Below are 15,229 nucleotides of genomic sequence, written 5' to 3' on the forward strand. Positions count from 1 at the left end.
AGGTAGGCTGGTGCTCTAACCCACTGAGGTTAGGTAGGCTGGTGCTCTAACCCACTGAGGTTAGGTAGGCTGGTGCTCTTACTCACTGAGGTTAGGTATACTGGTGCTCTTACTCACTGAGGTTAGGTAGGCTAGTGCTCTAACTGACCAAGCTATTGCTGTCCCATCTTTTTTCCGGTATTATGCTATAACAGAATAAAGTCTGTGACACATCTATGACTGTCTGTTTGTATCCATAGTGGTTGGCAGTTACAATGAAAATGGATTGACATCCTGCCCATGGTATAATAGTGTGAAACTCTCTGTCTTCTGTCAGCTCAACAAAAACAATGACTCATGTCAGCAAAATTAAAAGCTCTACCACATCATTATCCCAGGGATTAGGATCAGTTATGTTCTTGAAGAGAGCCCAAGTGATCATAATTTTCATCCCAGAATTCTTTATTGTGCAGATCTTAACACAAAGGGAATTAGGCAACAGGGGTAGCCTATACCAGCCCTCTCCCTGAATACCTTGGAGTGTTGAGGATGCCACATCATCAGCTAGATCAGACAAGTGTTGTACTGATTCCAGTGATGCCCAATCTCATTAAAACTAGACTTGTAATTACCCTCCTCTATAATACACTGCATTCTTGTATTGCAGTGTATCGTAGAGTATCGTAGAGGAATGGAAATTACAAGTCTAATTTTGATTAGATTGAGCGATGCCCTTCCCAGACAAGGAAAACAACTAAATACTAGTAGTATTCTTTTATAATAGAAGGGGAATTATTTTAGTAGGCGTGAGATGTTATTTTCTCTACCCTAGGATAGTATGGTAAGATGATGAAATTAGATGGTAGTGTAGCAGGGATGAAATTTGTAGCTTTAATTCGTTCTGTCGATGCAAGCTGCGCCGACAGTCCCGTGTTTACACAGTATTCTATGGAGTGATTTGTATGGGTTATTATTTGAAGATAGGTTCAATTAATTGAAGATAGGTTTAATTTAATTGAAGATAGGTTCAATTAGTCTTATTCAAACTTATCTTTAATTGAATTGAACCTATCTTCAATTGAATTGTACCTATCTCTAATTGAATTGAACCCATCTCTAACTGAATTGAACCCATCTCTAATTGAATTGAACCCATCTCTAATTGAATTGAACCCATCTCTAACTGAATTGAACCCATCTCTAACTGAATTGAACCCCTCTCTAATTGAATTAAACCTATATTTAATTGAATTAGGCCTAAACCTATCTTCAATTATTTGAAGATAGGTTCAATTAATTGAACATATGTTAATTTGGCGTTCCATAATGTCCTGTCCTCTTCTTTACTCCAGCAATGTTAGATTGTATAATAGGCCTAATGTCTGTGATATATCATTCTGGTTAAAGGGGAAGTAACCCCGTTCCGGATATTAAGCTGATCATTTTATTAATTTCTCCGTAAGTCTGGATAAATTGACTAGCAACTGTTTCATAGTTGCATTGGAAAAAGAAAATGAAAGTTGTGATTTGAATTAATGTGGATTGTGTTATCTTCCATACTCCATCATAGTCTGAGCTAGTAAGGTGACAAAATAACTCTCCACTTTACACTACTCCCTCCTTCACAAAGTCTTTGCTCTCGAAGAAAACCACATCCCAGGTTCTTAATAGCTACAAGGAAGCCTCTCAATCTCCTACACTAGCGGATCCTGGGGGTCAGGCGCTCGCATTACCAATAAATTCCTGGATCCGCGCCTGTCCTATAGATATATAACTTTCACTCGCACCAAATCTGCAATTGGAAGGAGTAATGAAAAACACCCTGCCCGCTCTGGAGCTCAAACTAGCGACCTTTCACTCTAAAGGCAAACATCCTACCACTATCATCTTCGCTAGCCACGTTTGTGGAGTGTAATGTAATCAGATATGGGGCGCCGTTTTACTATTTATTCCCATTTGGTGATATCACCTATTCAAATAGGTGATATCATCTATTCAAATGAGTGATATCACCTATTCGAATAGATGATATCACTTGAGAACTTTTTTAAGTGATATCACCTATTCGAATGAGTGATATCACCTATTCGAATGGGTGATATCACCTATTCGAATGGGTGATATCACTTAAGAATATTTTTAAGTGATATCACCTATTCCAATTGGTGATATCACCTATTCGAATGAGTGATATCACCTTTTTGAATAAGTGATATCACCTATTCGTTTCATTAAGTGATATCACCTATTCGAATGGGTGATATCACTTATTTGAAAAATGAATTGGTGATATCACCTATTCGAATAGGTGATATCACCAAATGGGAATAAATAGTAAAACGGTTTTTTTTGTATGTTATTAAGCACATTGCGATAATCTGTTATTATACAAAATGGCACAAATCTCTCTCTGATGATGATGGTGATGATGATGATGATGATGATGATTGATGATGATGATGATGGTGGTGGTGAGGACGATGGTGATTATTACAGATGAGGATGATGACTATTGGTGATGATGATGATGATGATGATGATGGTGAGGACGAGGATGATTATTGCAGATGAGGATGATGACTATTGATGATGATGCTGATGATGATGATGATGATGATGATGATTGTGAGTAGTGATGATAATTGTTAAAAGATGATGGCAGTAGTGTGCAGGATGATATATTAAAATTATTGATTGTTAATGATATATGTGTTTTGGAAAATAAAAAAATTATAAAAAAAAAATAAATAGTAAAGCGGCGCCCCATAATCAGAAGCCTTGGCTAGCGAAGATGACCACTATTAGCTTAGGGCAATCTGCAACTAGATCTAACTGTTACATAATACTTATTTCCCTCATCAAGCTGAGTGATTGTGTCAAGAGTAGTATGCTTAAGATTAGAAAGGGAAAGAAAGGAAAAGGATATGGAAAAGATGACGTGGATTAGCAAAGAGAGCAGATTGCTGACTTGAAGGGAAATAATGCGATATCAGTTGTTAACTGAGTATACCTTTAAAAACTGCCGCTGGTATAGTTTACTTAAAAAAATCAATGAGTTGCTGGTCCTTAGTTATTTGATATGAATATAGATGTCGCTTCAGCTATGATGGTTCATTATTTCTCTTTTATTATCTCACATTTATTTGACACTTACAACATTATTGCATTTTCATATTGTTTTTATGATATCTAAATTTCTACTAGAATTTTTGGTATACGCAATTTGAATTTTATCTTACTTGCATCATAAATAATGTATTTACTTGTTCATAATAAAAGCACCAAAACACACCGCTCCCTAGGAAGCAGCATGGCGGCCGGCTCGATTGAAATCCCACTCCGGGATACAGACGAAGTAAGTAGTCAATATTTGTATTCAAATAACGTTTTATCTCCACAGTCGTACATGTGTTTAATGAAACATATATTTTGTATTCTATTAGTCGTGATCTAGGGTAATGAGCGACAATTCATTTCAATACTCGCGCTTCCTCATTCAGTGTGCTGAAAGGAGCTCCAATGATATTTTCACCGAAAATTGTGTAAACATTGCATATAGGCCCTAATGTATAAGAATTACAAGTCAGCTACATTTAACTTCTCGTGACTCTGTTGTTTATACATATATTGTCCGATGCCATCCCGTTTTATAATCGATCCGAGACATAAACAAAACATATTTATTTTGTTGTGGTATTTTGTTAACATCATCAACATTTTCCGTGAGTACTGGTACCAGGTAGAAATTGACTGACTGAATGACTCGAGGAAGACTACAATGCTATCGATGATTTTAATTTGGAAATTGAAATGAAAAGCTGAGTAGAAAAGTTATCGGGTTAGGGAAAACTTGCGTAAAATACGCCAAATTGAGGTATAGGTTTTGTTACTAAAAATAGCCAAAATCACTCTAAAGTTTACTAGTTAAAAATATTCGTCCAAGTCGCATTTATCTAGTCATGAAACATCTTACAAATGAAAATTCTTTTCACTTTGGAAAGTACCAAAAATTGATGCAATACACTATTGTGCCATTTTGTAAGCTACAGTGCAACTAACCATCCGAATCGGAACACAATGGACCGAAAAGCCCACATATCATTTATTGTGTTTTTCTTCTTACATAGTTTTAATCAAGACAACTAAATATAAGCTTATTATTTTCCAAAACCTGATATATTTAATGCAATAATACATTATTTACAAATTATAAGTGGTAAACTATAAAGAAATAAATGGACCGAAAAGCCCACATATCATTTATTGTGTTTTTCTTCTTACATAGTTTTAATCAAGACAACTAAATATAAGCTTATTATTTTCCAAAACCTGATATATTATGTACATTATTTACAAATTATAAGCGGTAAACTATAAAGAAATAAATGTTGTATTTTTTCCTTTTCGCTCCATCACACACTGATAAGGGTGATAGGCTACCCGTGACCTACATACATGTAGTTAGCAATATGGGGTGGAGTTAAGTGTGAAATTTTGACCCACATAAAGAGAGGGGTTATACAGACGGAATAATAATATTATATAACACTGATATGAGATTAAATGGGTGTTTTGGGGTAAATTAATATCTCATTTATCCATTTATGTAAGGTAGGTGTTATGTAACGCCCAAATTTATGTGTTTGCACCAAAATCTTAGCGACACCAAATAGTGTCTGAGAATTCCACGTTTTCATATAGTAGTGTCACATGCTCTGGCCCTACACCAGACATGGTGTCATGATCAGGGCCAGAGGGAAACTCAGGCTATACTACGGTATTGTAATTATACCATCAAGTTTCTACGTAGACAACACTTTCAGTAAATATATTTTAGTAAAATATTATTAACCTTGTCGTAATTAAATCGCCATTCAATGAAATATTTTAAAATTTATTGTTTTATTGATTTTGTCTATTTTTAGTAACAAATCCATACTCGAACTGGCGTACAATACGCAAATTATATGCAAGTTGGCAGTTTTTCCCAACCTTGTTATAGATGTCACAAATGGCATAGTATGCCTGTTTACAGATAGTCAGATGACAAAGGTAGATATTTTTGATCATGATCAATCACATTTTCTAAAAGTTTATTTATGATCGTTGTTCTTGACTTCAGGTGATCGAGCTTGATCTTGACCAGCTACCAGAGGGAGATGAAGTTCTCAGTATTTTGCGCCAGGAAGTGGCTCCATTGCACATCTGGGTCACTCTTGCTGTAAGTCTTAAGTCATATTTATATATTTAGATGTGATACTGTAGAATGTTGTGCATCCATTTACAATTAATCAGAATATGCGAATCAAACAATTTTTGTCTAATTATTTTTCACATACAGTGGAACTTCGTTAACTCGAAGTCGACGGGACCACGAAAAAACTTCGAGTTATCCGAGTGTTCGAATTAAGCGAGTTATCGTTTTTGGTGAAAAGTTTGGTCAATATTTGTCAACATTATATAATCATTATAACTTCGCTCTGTCGCTCATCAGTTTAGTGTGAAGACTGGTCAATACATGTAAATATATATGTAATGTTTCGTTATGTCACTTGTAATTTGGTGTAGTTTTGCCGATATACAGTCACGATAAAGTTTCTTTCACTTAGTCACTTCAATAACGATCTGATGTGCAAGTCATGTTTGCAAAAGGTAAACGATAAAACGGAATTCGACAAAATAACAAGTTATTAATGTCAAAACAAATAACCGTTTTAAGTTTAACACAGATTGCATACAAAACGTAACAGAACCATTACTTTTATTGGACATAGATAAAATACTGTTGATCGGTCTACTTACTTTTTATTGATAACCACGCCATTTCCATGTGTATTAGCACCGGAAGTTGGGCTGCACATGTGCGTATAAAATGTTACTGTAACTGAGTTGGCGTTTTATCCGATTTAATAGACAGCACTGACCGTTACAGTTGTACTCTGAACACCTCGGCAGTAATTACGCTATTGTTTCAGCAGTTTAAAGATTTAATAGGCGCCGGTAACTGTGTCATTTCTACACCTGTAAAAACATCAGCCGGGTAGATCTACCGGTGTGTCAGAGATTAGTTCCGCTTGAGCAAACGGGTAGATGAGTTGTTGACTATCGTGTGTACTGATATCGGCGACCGCCTTGGGAAATTACCTGATGTAAGTAAAGCAGTACTTTTTATCACCAAGACTTGTTGTTATAAGATTCAACCGACAATTTCTTTTATGAATTTATGAAACACTTATAATAGCATGTAGGTTAGTAGATCTAGTGCCGATATGTTCAGTATTACAAACGGAATTTAGCTCTTAAAAAATGTCGGCGTTTGCCACCGATCGACGAAAATTATACTTCGAGTTATTCGAACATTTCAAGTAGGATTTTTATTGTTGGGACCAAATTTTTACTTCGTATTATCCGAGTTTTTCGAGTTATCCGAATTCGAATTTTCCTAGTTTTTTTTACTAAGATAAAGAGAGAATTCGGCCGGGACCGGCGAGGTACTTCGAGTTAATTAAGCGGGGTATTCGAGTTATCCGAGTTCGAGTTAACGAAGTTCCACTGTATATCATATGACCTAATAAGGGCGCCTGCCCTAATAAGGACACCCCTACCTGTTTTCCAAGGAAAATAATCTTTGACTGAGTGTCAAAATGATGTTCAAAAGTAATAATTCATGTGAAATGTTTTGCTACTTATGTGTTCAATTTTCTTCAGCAAATTATGGTCACTGGAACAAGTTTTCGCCACATTTTGTCTATTCCTACAGACGTCGGTGCAAAGTTCATCCGAAACTAAACACACATACAAATAATAACTTACCATCTTTATTTGAAGATAAAGTAAAAGACTTCATTCATGTTGTTAACTAACTGTTGTTCAGAACAGAAATCTAGTAAAAGACATTGTAAATCAATTATTAGGTCAAAGAAAACGATGTCTGATATGATCTGGGAAATCATGTGTATATATATAAATAGAACACAAATGAGTTCCATTTGAACATAATGGTGGAACACACGTTGTCTGGTCTAAAGAACAGCTGGCATGGTTTACAAGTTTACAGGAATATTCAAGTGATGTTTAAGCTAATAGATGGTAATGAATAGATATCTTCATCTGGAATATTTTTATAACTGAATATTTTACCGTTTCCACAGCCTTGGGAATTCTGCTATGAGGTATACTTTGTTTCATAAAACTTCAGAATAACGAATCTTAATAAGGGCACCCCCACTGTCAATTACCTGCGCCCTAATTAGGTCATATACGGTATATACATTATTAACTACATTCTATATATAGTGGTCCAGTTAAGCTGCATACATTTTCAAATCTGTTTCTGTAACTCCGTATTGGACATAAATTAATTAACATAATTGTAAATCTATTCCTGTTTCTGTTTTCTGGAAATGAATCATTTGAAAACACATAGGAACATCAAACTTACTCATTTGTCAGTTCTTCTTGATTTTATATAATTATTCACCATTATTTGTTATGTTATTTCAGCTGGAATATTACAAATCCAATTACGTAGAAGATTTTGTAAAGATCCTGGATGCATCCCGAACAGATGCAGGGCTGGACTACCCCAATTTTGAGCGTGACCAGATGCGAGCCCTTGACACATTGGCTGCATACTATGTACAGAAGGCTCACAAGGAGAAGAACAAGGACAAGAAGAGAGAGCTCTTCACTCAGGCCACCCTCCTCTATACTACAGCTGACAAAATCATCATGTACGATCAGGTAAAGGATTTCAGATACATTGGTATCGATCATTTGATAATATAATGCACTTTTACTTTAGACAATAACAATGAAGCTACAAAAAATTACCTTACTGAATGAAATTTGAGAAAGCTGAAAACGATAGGACATCATATTGAATAATAGTATGAATGAAAGTCCAAATTGTGAGGAAGATTTTAATAAAAATCTGTCCATTGTTTTTTAATTGATTATGCAAGGTAGTTAATCCTATGGTTCATTTATAACACTATTCAACTTAGGAAATTGTTCTTTATAAAATTATCTGACCAATCCTGAAGTACTTCTTAGATTTCATTGAAATTTAGTACACCTTAATGCAAGGTAGTTTCAATTGTGTAGACATTTTCATTTTGGTAGTTGTTATCAATTTTATGTTGATGTATTCAAAAAATGTCCTGGCTACTGATAAAGTGCTACATTGATAGCACTGAATCATTGTTTACTCATCCATGACAAACTGTGACATTTTAAAGTTATTGAGTCCAAAGTTAAAGTTATTGTTGTTTGTAAGCATCACTGGACCAATTTTTGACAAATGCTGCCTTGTTCATTGTTTTGACAGAGCCATCTGTTGGGAAGAGCATACTTCTGTCTGTTGGAAGGCGACAAGATGGATCAGGCTGATGCCCAGTTTAACTTTGTGTTGGGCCAGGTATAGTTGTTATACTATTATACTCGTTATACTATTATACTTAAGATAGGTATCGTTGTCAGATCTAACAATATTACTTTTGAAACACATATGTATTTTAGGAGAGTGTTGTATTTTGAGGATAGTGTTTGAATAGAATTGAAACTCATGTTAGATATCAGTGTTTGAACTGAACTGAAACTCATGTTAAGTTATCAAATCTTCACCAAACTTACCTAAATAATTTTCATTCTGGATTATCCTGTATAACATGAAATGGTCGTGTTTACTTTCATTCGGTTTTGTTTGGTGCTTTCAAATCATTTCATGGGTGTAAACTTTTGTGGTTAGCCCATAATAATATAACAATGATACATACAAAATATTAATATTTATATTTGCCCATAATAATATTACAATGATAACTTCAAAATATTTGTATTTATATTTGTGGTGCCATAACAATCACTAAAACAAAAGAAGTTTGTCTACAAGGACCACTTCATGTTATGCAATAAAAGTTAAAATACATCTGTCCAGATCAAAGAGATTGTATTTAAAGACTTGATAGGAAAATTCCTTTATTACCTAAATTCGGTCTATCTTTTTTAATGCAATCTTGATATTATATATTTTTCTTAAAGTTATTTTCCCCAGTGTGTAACTAAACTTCCTGTACATAAGTGATTAAGTTGCTGCCATACAACATCCATTGGAGTGATGCTGTTTTCAATAACCTTGGTCATCTACATTTCATCAAATCTTTTACAACAGTGATTACAAATATTTATTTTTGTACAGACTAGTAACAACATTCCGTCGTTACTGGGGAAAGCTTGCATCGCTTTCAACAAAAAGGATTTCCGAGGAGCCCTGGCTTATTACAAGAAAGCCTTGAGAACAAACCCTAGCTGCCCAGCATCTGTCCGACTTGGGATGGGGCACTGCTTTGTCAAGCTCAATAAGCTTGAGAAAGCAAGGTAGGCTTCATGTATATTCTGGATAAGGCATATTTAGGTAAAACAACTAGAGAAATTATGATACTAGTAACCTTAATTATGATGAGATTGGGCACTGTTTCATAATTATCCCCAAGTCGCAACTGTAAAATAGATTTTCACAGTTATGAGTTTTCTGGTGTAAATAAAGCAGCTGGAAAATTATTCGTTCATTGTGATATGTGGATTCTGGTTAGTAACAATGGTAAAATTAAGGATGGTTAGAGATGTTCTCAAAATTTTAAATACATCAATAGACCATTGAATAGATATATAAACAAATATCTTTCTTAAATACATAGCCTTTTTATTAGAAAAAACAGCTTTATTATTTCATTGTGACTCCTTGATTATTGTGTGTTCCAGAATGGCGTTTGAGCGAGCTCTCCAGTTGGATCCTCAATGTGTAGGTGCACAGGTCGGAATGGCCATCCTAGAGGTGAATGCTAAAACACAGGAGTCAATCATGTCTGGTGTTCAGCTTCTGTCTAAGGCCTACACTATAGACTCGTCCAATCCCATGGTCCTCAACCATCTTGCCAACCACTTCTTTTACAAAAAGGTTTGTACAAATGACTAACACACACAAAGATCTTTTTACAAATGCTCACATTAAATGGCTGGACCAGCTATAGTTTCAAATACAAGTACATACCTGGTACATAGGATGATGGAAATTCACTCTGTAATATTCTTCATTTACTTACAAGTAATTTTCAAGTGAATTTTGTTGAAAAATTACAAATAATGCAGACTGTTTGATTAAAGATGTTCCTACAACCGACTACAGGTCTTACATACCAACCAGCTACAGGTGTTTTAGAGCAAACTTTCACTTAGTGTTTAATTGACAATATGCAAGATATAAAGGAAAAAAACAGTCAATTAATATTAATTTATAATAGATAATTTGTGCTAAAAATTGATTTTACCAACTTCCATTTAACAGGATTACCAAAAAGTGCAGCACCTTGCGTTGCATGCCTTCCACAACACAGAAAATGAAGCCATGAGAGCGGAGAGTTGCTACCAGTTGGCACGTGCTTTCCACGTACAGGTAATAAAGATATTCTTTTACTGGGTTGTATTAAGATAATTGTTTATCAACAAGTCAATATCAAGATCATTCTGAAATCACATGTTTATGAGAAAAAATAATGTTCAACAGATTATGTAGAAACAAATCTGAATCTGGCAGTACTTAGTACCTGAACATTAAAAATTCATCATGAATTGTTTTTATACACATATATTTGTTCTGGTTGGGTATTTGGCAGTGTTTTAGGTTTACACTGTTTTGACTAACCTTGCTATTCTATTTTCAGAATGATTACGACCAGGCTTTCCAGTATTACTACCAGTCAACACAGTTTTCACCCTCCAACTTTGTCTTGCCTTTCTTTGGACTGGGACAAATGTACATCTACCGTGGAGACAATGAAAATGTAAGGCAATGTTACAGGCAGCAATAGTAAGGGCGCACTAGTAAGGGCAAATAATGTGTTACCTTCATTTCTGTCTGAATTGTCTCCCTTATGTTGGCTTTTGCTCCATTTCAGCAGTTTCATCAAACTAGTATGATAAAGCGGAAATGAAAGCTTAAAATGTTGTTAGATTTAAAATGTTGTTAGATTAAAGCTTCTGTTTCTGTATCACAAATGCCAAAGCATTTTCAAAGACATTCTCCTGCTTAAGAATTGTCCTGCTTAAGAATATCTACATTTATAAACCTTTTATTTAAAGTATTGTTTTAATAGACAGATATAGGGAGAGTAATAGAATCTTATATGAGTCTGTTCCGTGGACAGGGATATCTCAACCCGAGTGTAAGGGTTTGGCCAGTCAGCACGAGGCTTGCCAAGTGCTGGCCAGCCAAACTCTTACACAGACCCATGATTGATTATTTTTCTCACATACTTGCATCAAAGCTTAAGTTTTTATGAAAGTTTTTCATCGCGCCATCTTCAATGCTCCTTGGAATGTGCATCAAAATTTATGACGTCATAATTTACAACTTGGTTACTCAACCTAAAATGATGACGTTACATTATTGTGAGCAGCGTCATATAGCGTGTGCCGGCTGTCTTTACCCCCCTGTGTAAGATCGATTTATCTTTTCACTAGCAACCACCGGATAACCCTGTGAAGTATTTGAGAAGAACATATTCTTACTCTGAGCTACCTTGTTATATGAAGACTATTTATGTATTTCAGGCCTCCCAGTGTTTTGAGAAGGTGTTAAATATCCAACCTATTTATGTATTTCAGGCCTCCCAGTGTTTTGAGAAGGTGTTAACGATCCAGACTATTTATGTATTTCAGGCCTCCCAGTGTTTTGAGAAGGTGTTAAATATCCAGACTATTTATGTATTTCAGGCCTCCCAGTGTTTTGAGAAGGTGTTAACGATCCAGACTATTTATGTATTTCAGGCCTCCCAGTGTTTTGAGAAGGTGTTAACGATCCAGACTATTTATGTATTTCAGGCCTCCCAGTGTTTTGAGAAGGTGTTAACGATCCAGACTATTTATGTATTTCAGGCCTCCCAGTGTTTTGAGAAGGTGTTAAAGATCCAGACTATTTATGTATTTCAGGCCTCCCAGTGTTTTGAGAAGGTGTTAAATATCCAGACTATTTATGTATTTCAGGCCTCCCAGTGTTTTGAGAAGGTGTTAACGATCCAGACTATTTATGTATTTCAGGCCTCCCAGTGTTTTGAGAAGGTGTTAACGATCCAGACTATTTATGTATTTCAGGCCTCCCAGTGTTTTGAGAAGGTGTTAAATATCCAGACTATTTATGTATTTCAGGCCTCCCAGTGTTTTGAGAAGGTGTTAAATATCCAGACTATTTATGTATTTCAGGCCTCCCAGTGTTTTGAGAAGGTGTTAAAGATCCAGACTATTTATGTATTTCAGGCCTCCCAGTGTTTTGAGAAGGTGTTAAAGATCCAGACTATTTATGTATTTCAGGCCTCCCAGTGTTTTGAGAAGGTGTTAAATATCCAGACTATTTATGTATTTCAGGCCTCCCAGTGTTTTGAGAAGGTGTTAAATATCCAGACTATTTATGTATTTCAGGCCTCCCAGTGTTTTGAGATGGTGTTAAATATCCAGACTATTTATGTATTTCAGGCCTCCCAGTGTTTTGAGAAGGTGTTAAATATCCAGACTATTTATGTATTTCAGGCCTCCCAGTGTTTTGAGAAGGTGTTAAATATCCAGACTATTTATGTATTTCAGGCCTCCCAGTGTTTTGAGAAGGTGTTAACGATCCAGACTATTTATGTATTTCAGGCCTCCCAGTGTTTTGAGAAGGTGTTAAATATCCAGACTATTTATGTATTTCAGGCCTCCCAGTGTTTTGAGAAGGTGTTAACGATCCAGACTATTTATGTATTTCAGGCCTCCCAGTGTTTTGAGAAGGTGTTAACGATCCAGACTATTTATGTATTTCAGGCCTCCCAGTGTTTTGAGAAGGTGTTAACGATCCAGACTATTTATGTATTTCAGGCCTCCCAGTGTTTTGAGAAGGTGTTAAAGATCCAGACTATTTATGTATTTCAGGCCTCCCAGTGTTTTGAGAAGGTGTTAAATATCCAGACTATTTATGTATTTCAGGCCTCCCAGTGTTTTGAGAAGGTGTTAACGATCCAGACTATTTATGTATTTCAGGCCTCCCAGTGTTTTGAGAAGGTGTTAACGATCCAGACTATTTATGTATTTCAGGCCTCCCAGTGTTTTGAGAAGGTGTTAAATATCCAGACTATTTATGTATTTCAGGCCTCCCAGTGTTTTGAGAAGGTGTTAAATATCCAGACTATTTATGTATTTCAGGCCTCCCAGTGTTTTGAGAAGGTGTTAACGATCCAGACTATTTATGTATTTCAGGCCTCCCAGTGTTTTGAGAAGGTGTTAAAGATCCAGACTATTTATGTATTTCAGGCCTCCCAGTGTTTTGAGAAGGTGTTAAATATCCAGACTATTTATGTATTTCAGGCCTCCCAGTGTTTTGAGAAGGTGTTAAATATCCAGACTATTTATGTATTTCAGGCCTCCCAGTGTTTTGAGAAGGTGTTAACGATCCAGACTATTTATGTATTTCAGGCCTCCCAGTGTTTTGAGAAGGTGTTAAATATCCAGACTATTTATGTATTTCAGGCCTCCCAGTGTTTTGAGAAGGTGTTAACGATCCAGACTATTTATGTATTTCAGGCCTCCCAGTGTTTTGAGAAGGTGTTAACGATCCAGACTATTTATGTATTTCAGGCCTCCCAGTGTTTTGAGAAGGTGTTAACGATCCAGACTATTTATGTATTTCAGGCCTCCCAGTGTTTTGTGAAGGTGTTAAAGATCCAGACTATTTATGTATTTCAGGCCTCCCAGTGTTTTGAGAAGGTGTTAAAGATCCAGACTATTTATGTATTTCAGGCCTCCCAGTGTTTTGAGAAGGTGTTAACGATCCAGACTATTTATGTATTTCAGGCCTCCCAGTGTTTTGAGAAGGTGTTAAATATCCAGACTATTTATGTATTTCAGGCCTCCCAGTGTTTTGAGAAGGTGTTAAATATCCAGACTATTTATGTATTTCAGGTCTCCCAGTGTTTTGAGAAGGTGTTAACGATCCAGACTATTTATGTATTTCAGGCCTCCCAGTGTTTTGAGAAGGTGTTAAATATCCAGACTATTTATGTATTTCAGGCCTCCCAGTGTTTTGAGAAGCCCCAGTGTTTTGAGAAGGTGTTAAAGATCCAGACTATTTATGTATTTCAGGCCTCCCAGTGTTTTGAGAAGGTGTTAAAGATCCAGACTATTTATGTATTTCAGGCCTCCCAGTGTTTTGAGATGGTGTTAAAGATCCAGACTATTTATGTATTTCAGGCCTCCCAGTGTTTTGAGATGGTGTTAAAGATCCAGACTATTTATGTATTTCAGGCCTCCCAGTGTTTTGAGAAGGTGTTAAAGATCCAGACTATTTATGTATTTCAGGCCTCCCAGTGTTTTGGAGAAGGCGTTAAATATCCAGACTATTTATGTATTTCAGGCCTCCCAGTGTTTTGAGAAGGTGTTAAAGATCCAGACTATTTATGTATTTCAGGCCTCCCAGTGTTTTGAGAAGGTGGTAAATATCCAGACTATTTATGTATTTCAGGCCTCCCAGTGTTTTGAGAAGGTGGTAAATATCCAGACTATTTATGTATTTCAGGCCTCCCAGTGTTTTGAGAAGGTGTTAAATATCCAGACTATTTATGTATTTCAGGCCTCCCAGTGTTTTGAGAAGGTGTTAAATATCCAGACTATTTATGTATTTCAGGCCTCCCAGTGTTTTGAGAAGGTGTTAAATATCCAGACTATTTATGTATTTCAGGCCTCCCAGTGTTTTGAGAAGGTGTTAAATATCCAGACTATTTATGTATTTCAGGCCTCCCAGTGTTTTGAGAAGGTGTTAAATATCCAGACTATTTATGTATTTCAGGCCTCCCAGTGTTTTGAGATGGTGTTAAATATCCAGACTATTTATGTATTTCAGGCCTCCCAGTGTTTTGGAGAAGGCGTTAAATATCCAGACTATTTATGTATTTCAGGCCTCCCAGTGTTTTGAGAAGGTGTTAAAGATCCAGACTATTTATGTATTTCAGGCCTCCCAGTGTTTTGAGAAGGTGTTAAAGATCCAGCCTGGAAATTACGAGACCATGAAAATCCTTGGCTCATTGTATGCAAACTCACAGGACCTTGGAAAAAGAGACACCGCCAAGGTAACTCTCTGAGTGTTAGTGTAAAATTGGTCTAAGTCTCTCCATAATTCTTGGGGTTCACGGGTACAGAGTCTCATAGTAAAGGCTAATTTAATGGATAT

General features: G+C 35.9%; 1 protein-coding gene across 1 annotated transcript in view; it reads left to right on the forward strand.

Moving 5' to 3' along the window:
• The first annotated feature begins 3,243 nt into the window (after positions 1-3,243).
• LOC117335625 (RNA polymerase-associated protein CTR9 homolog) overlaps positions 3,244-15,229 on the forward strand; it is a 56,807-nt gene continuing 44,821 nt past the window's right edge. Inside the window, exons 1-9 of the mRNA XM_033895750.1 lie at positions 3,244-3,334; positions 5,102-5,200; positions 7,483-7,722; positions 8,309-8,398; positions 9,179-9,357; positions 9,742-9,937; positions 10,325-10,432; positions 10,701-10,820; positions 15,012-15,128. Of these exons, the coding sequence (XP_033751641.1) occupies positions 3,290-3,334; positions 5,102-5,200; positions 7,483-7,722; positions 8,309-8,398; positions 9,179-9,357; positions 9,742-9,937; positions 10,325-10,432; positions 10,701-10,820; positions 15,012-15,128 (1,194 nt within the window). The 5' untranslated portion in view covers positions 3,244-3,289. The remainder of the gene's footprint in view (positions 3,335-5,101; positions 5,201-7,482; positions 7,723-8,308; positions 8,399-9,178; positions 9,358-9,741; positions 9,938-10,324; positions 10,433-10,700; positions 10,821-15,011; positions 15,129-15,229) is intronic.

Source organism: Pecten maximus, chromosome 10 (assembly GCF_902652985.1).
Source record: "Pecten maximus chromosome 10, xPecMax1.1, whole genome shotgun sequence".
Taxonomy (NCBI): domain Eukaryota; kingdom Metazoa; phylum Mollusca; class Bivalvia; order Pectinida; family Pectinidae; genus Pecten; species Pecten maximus.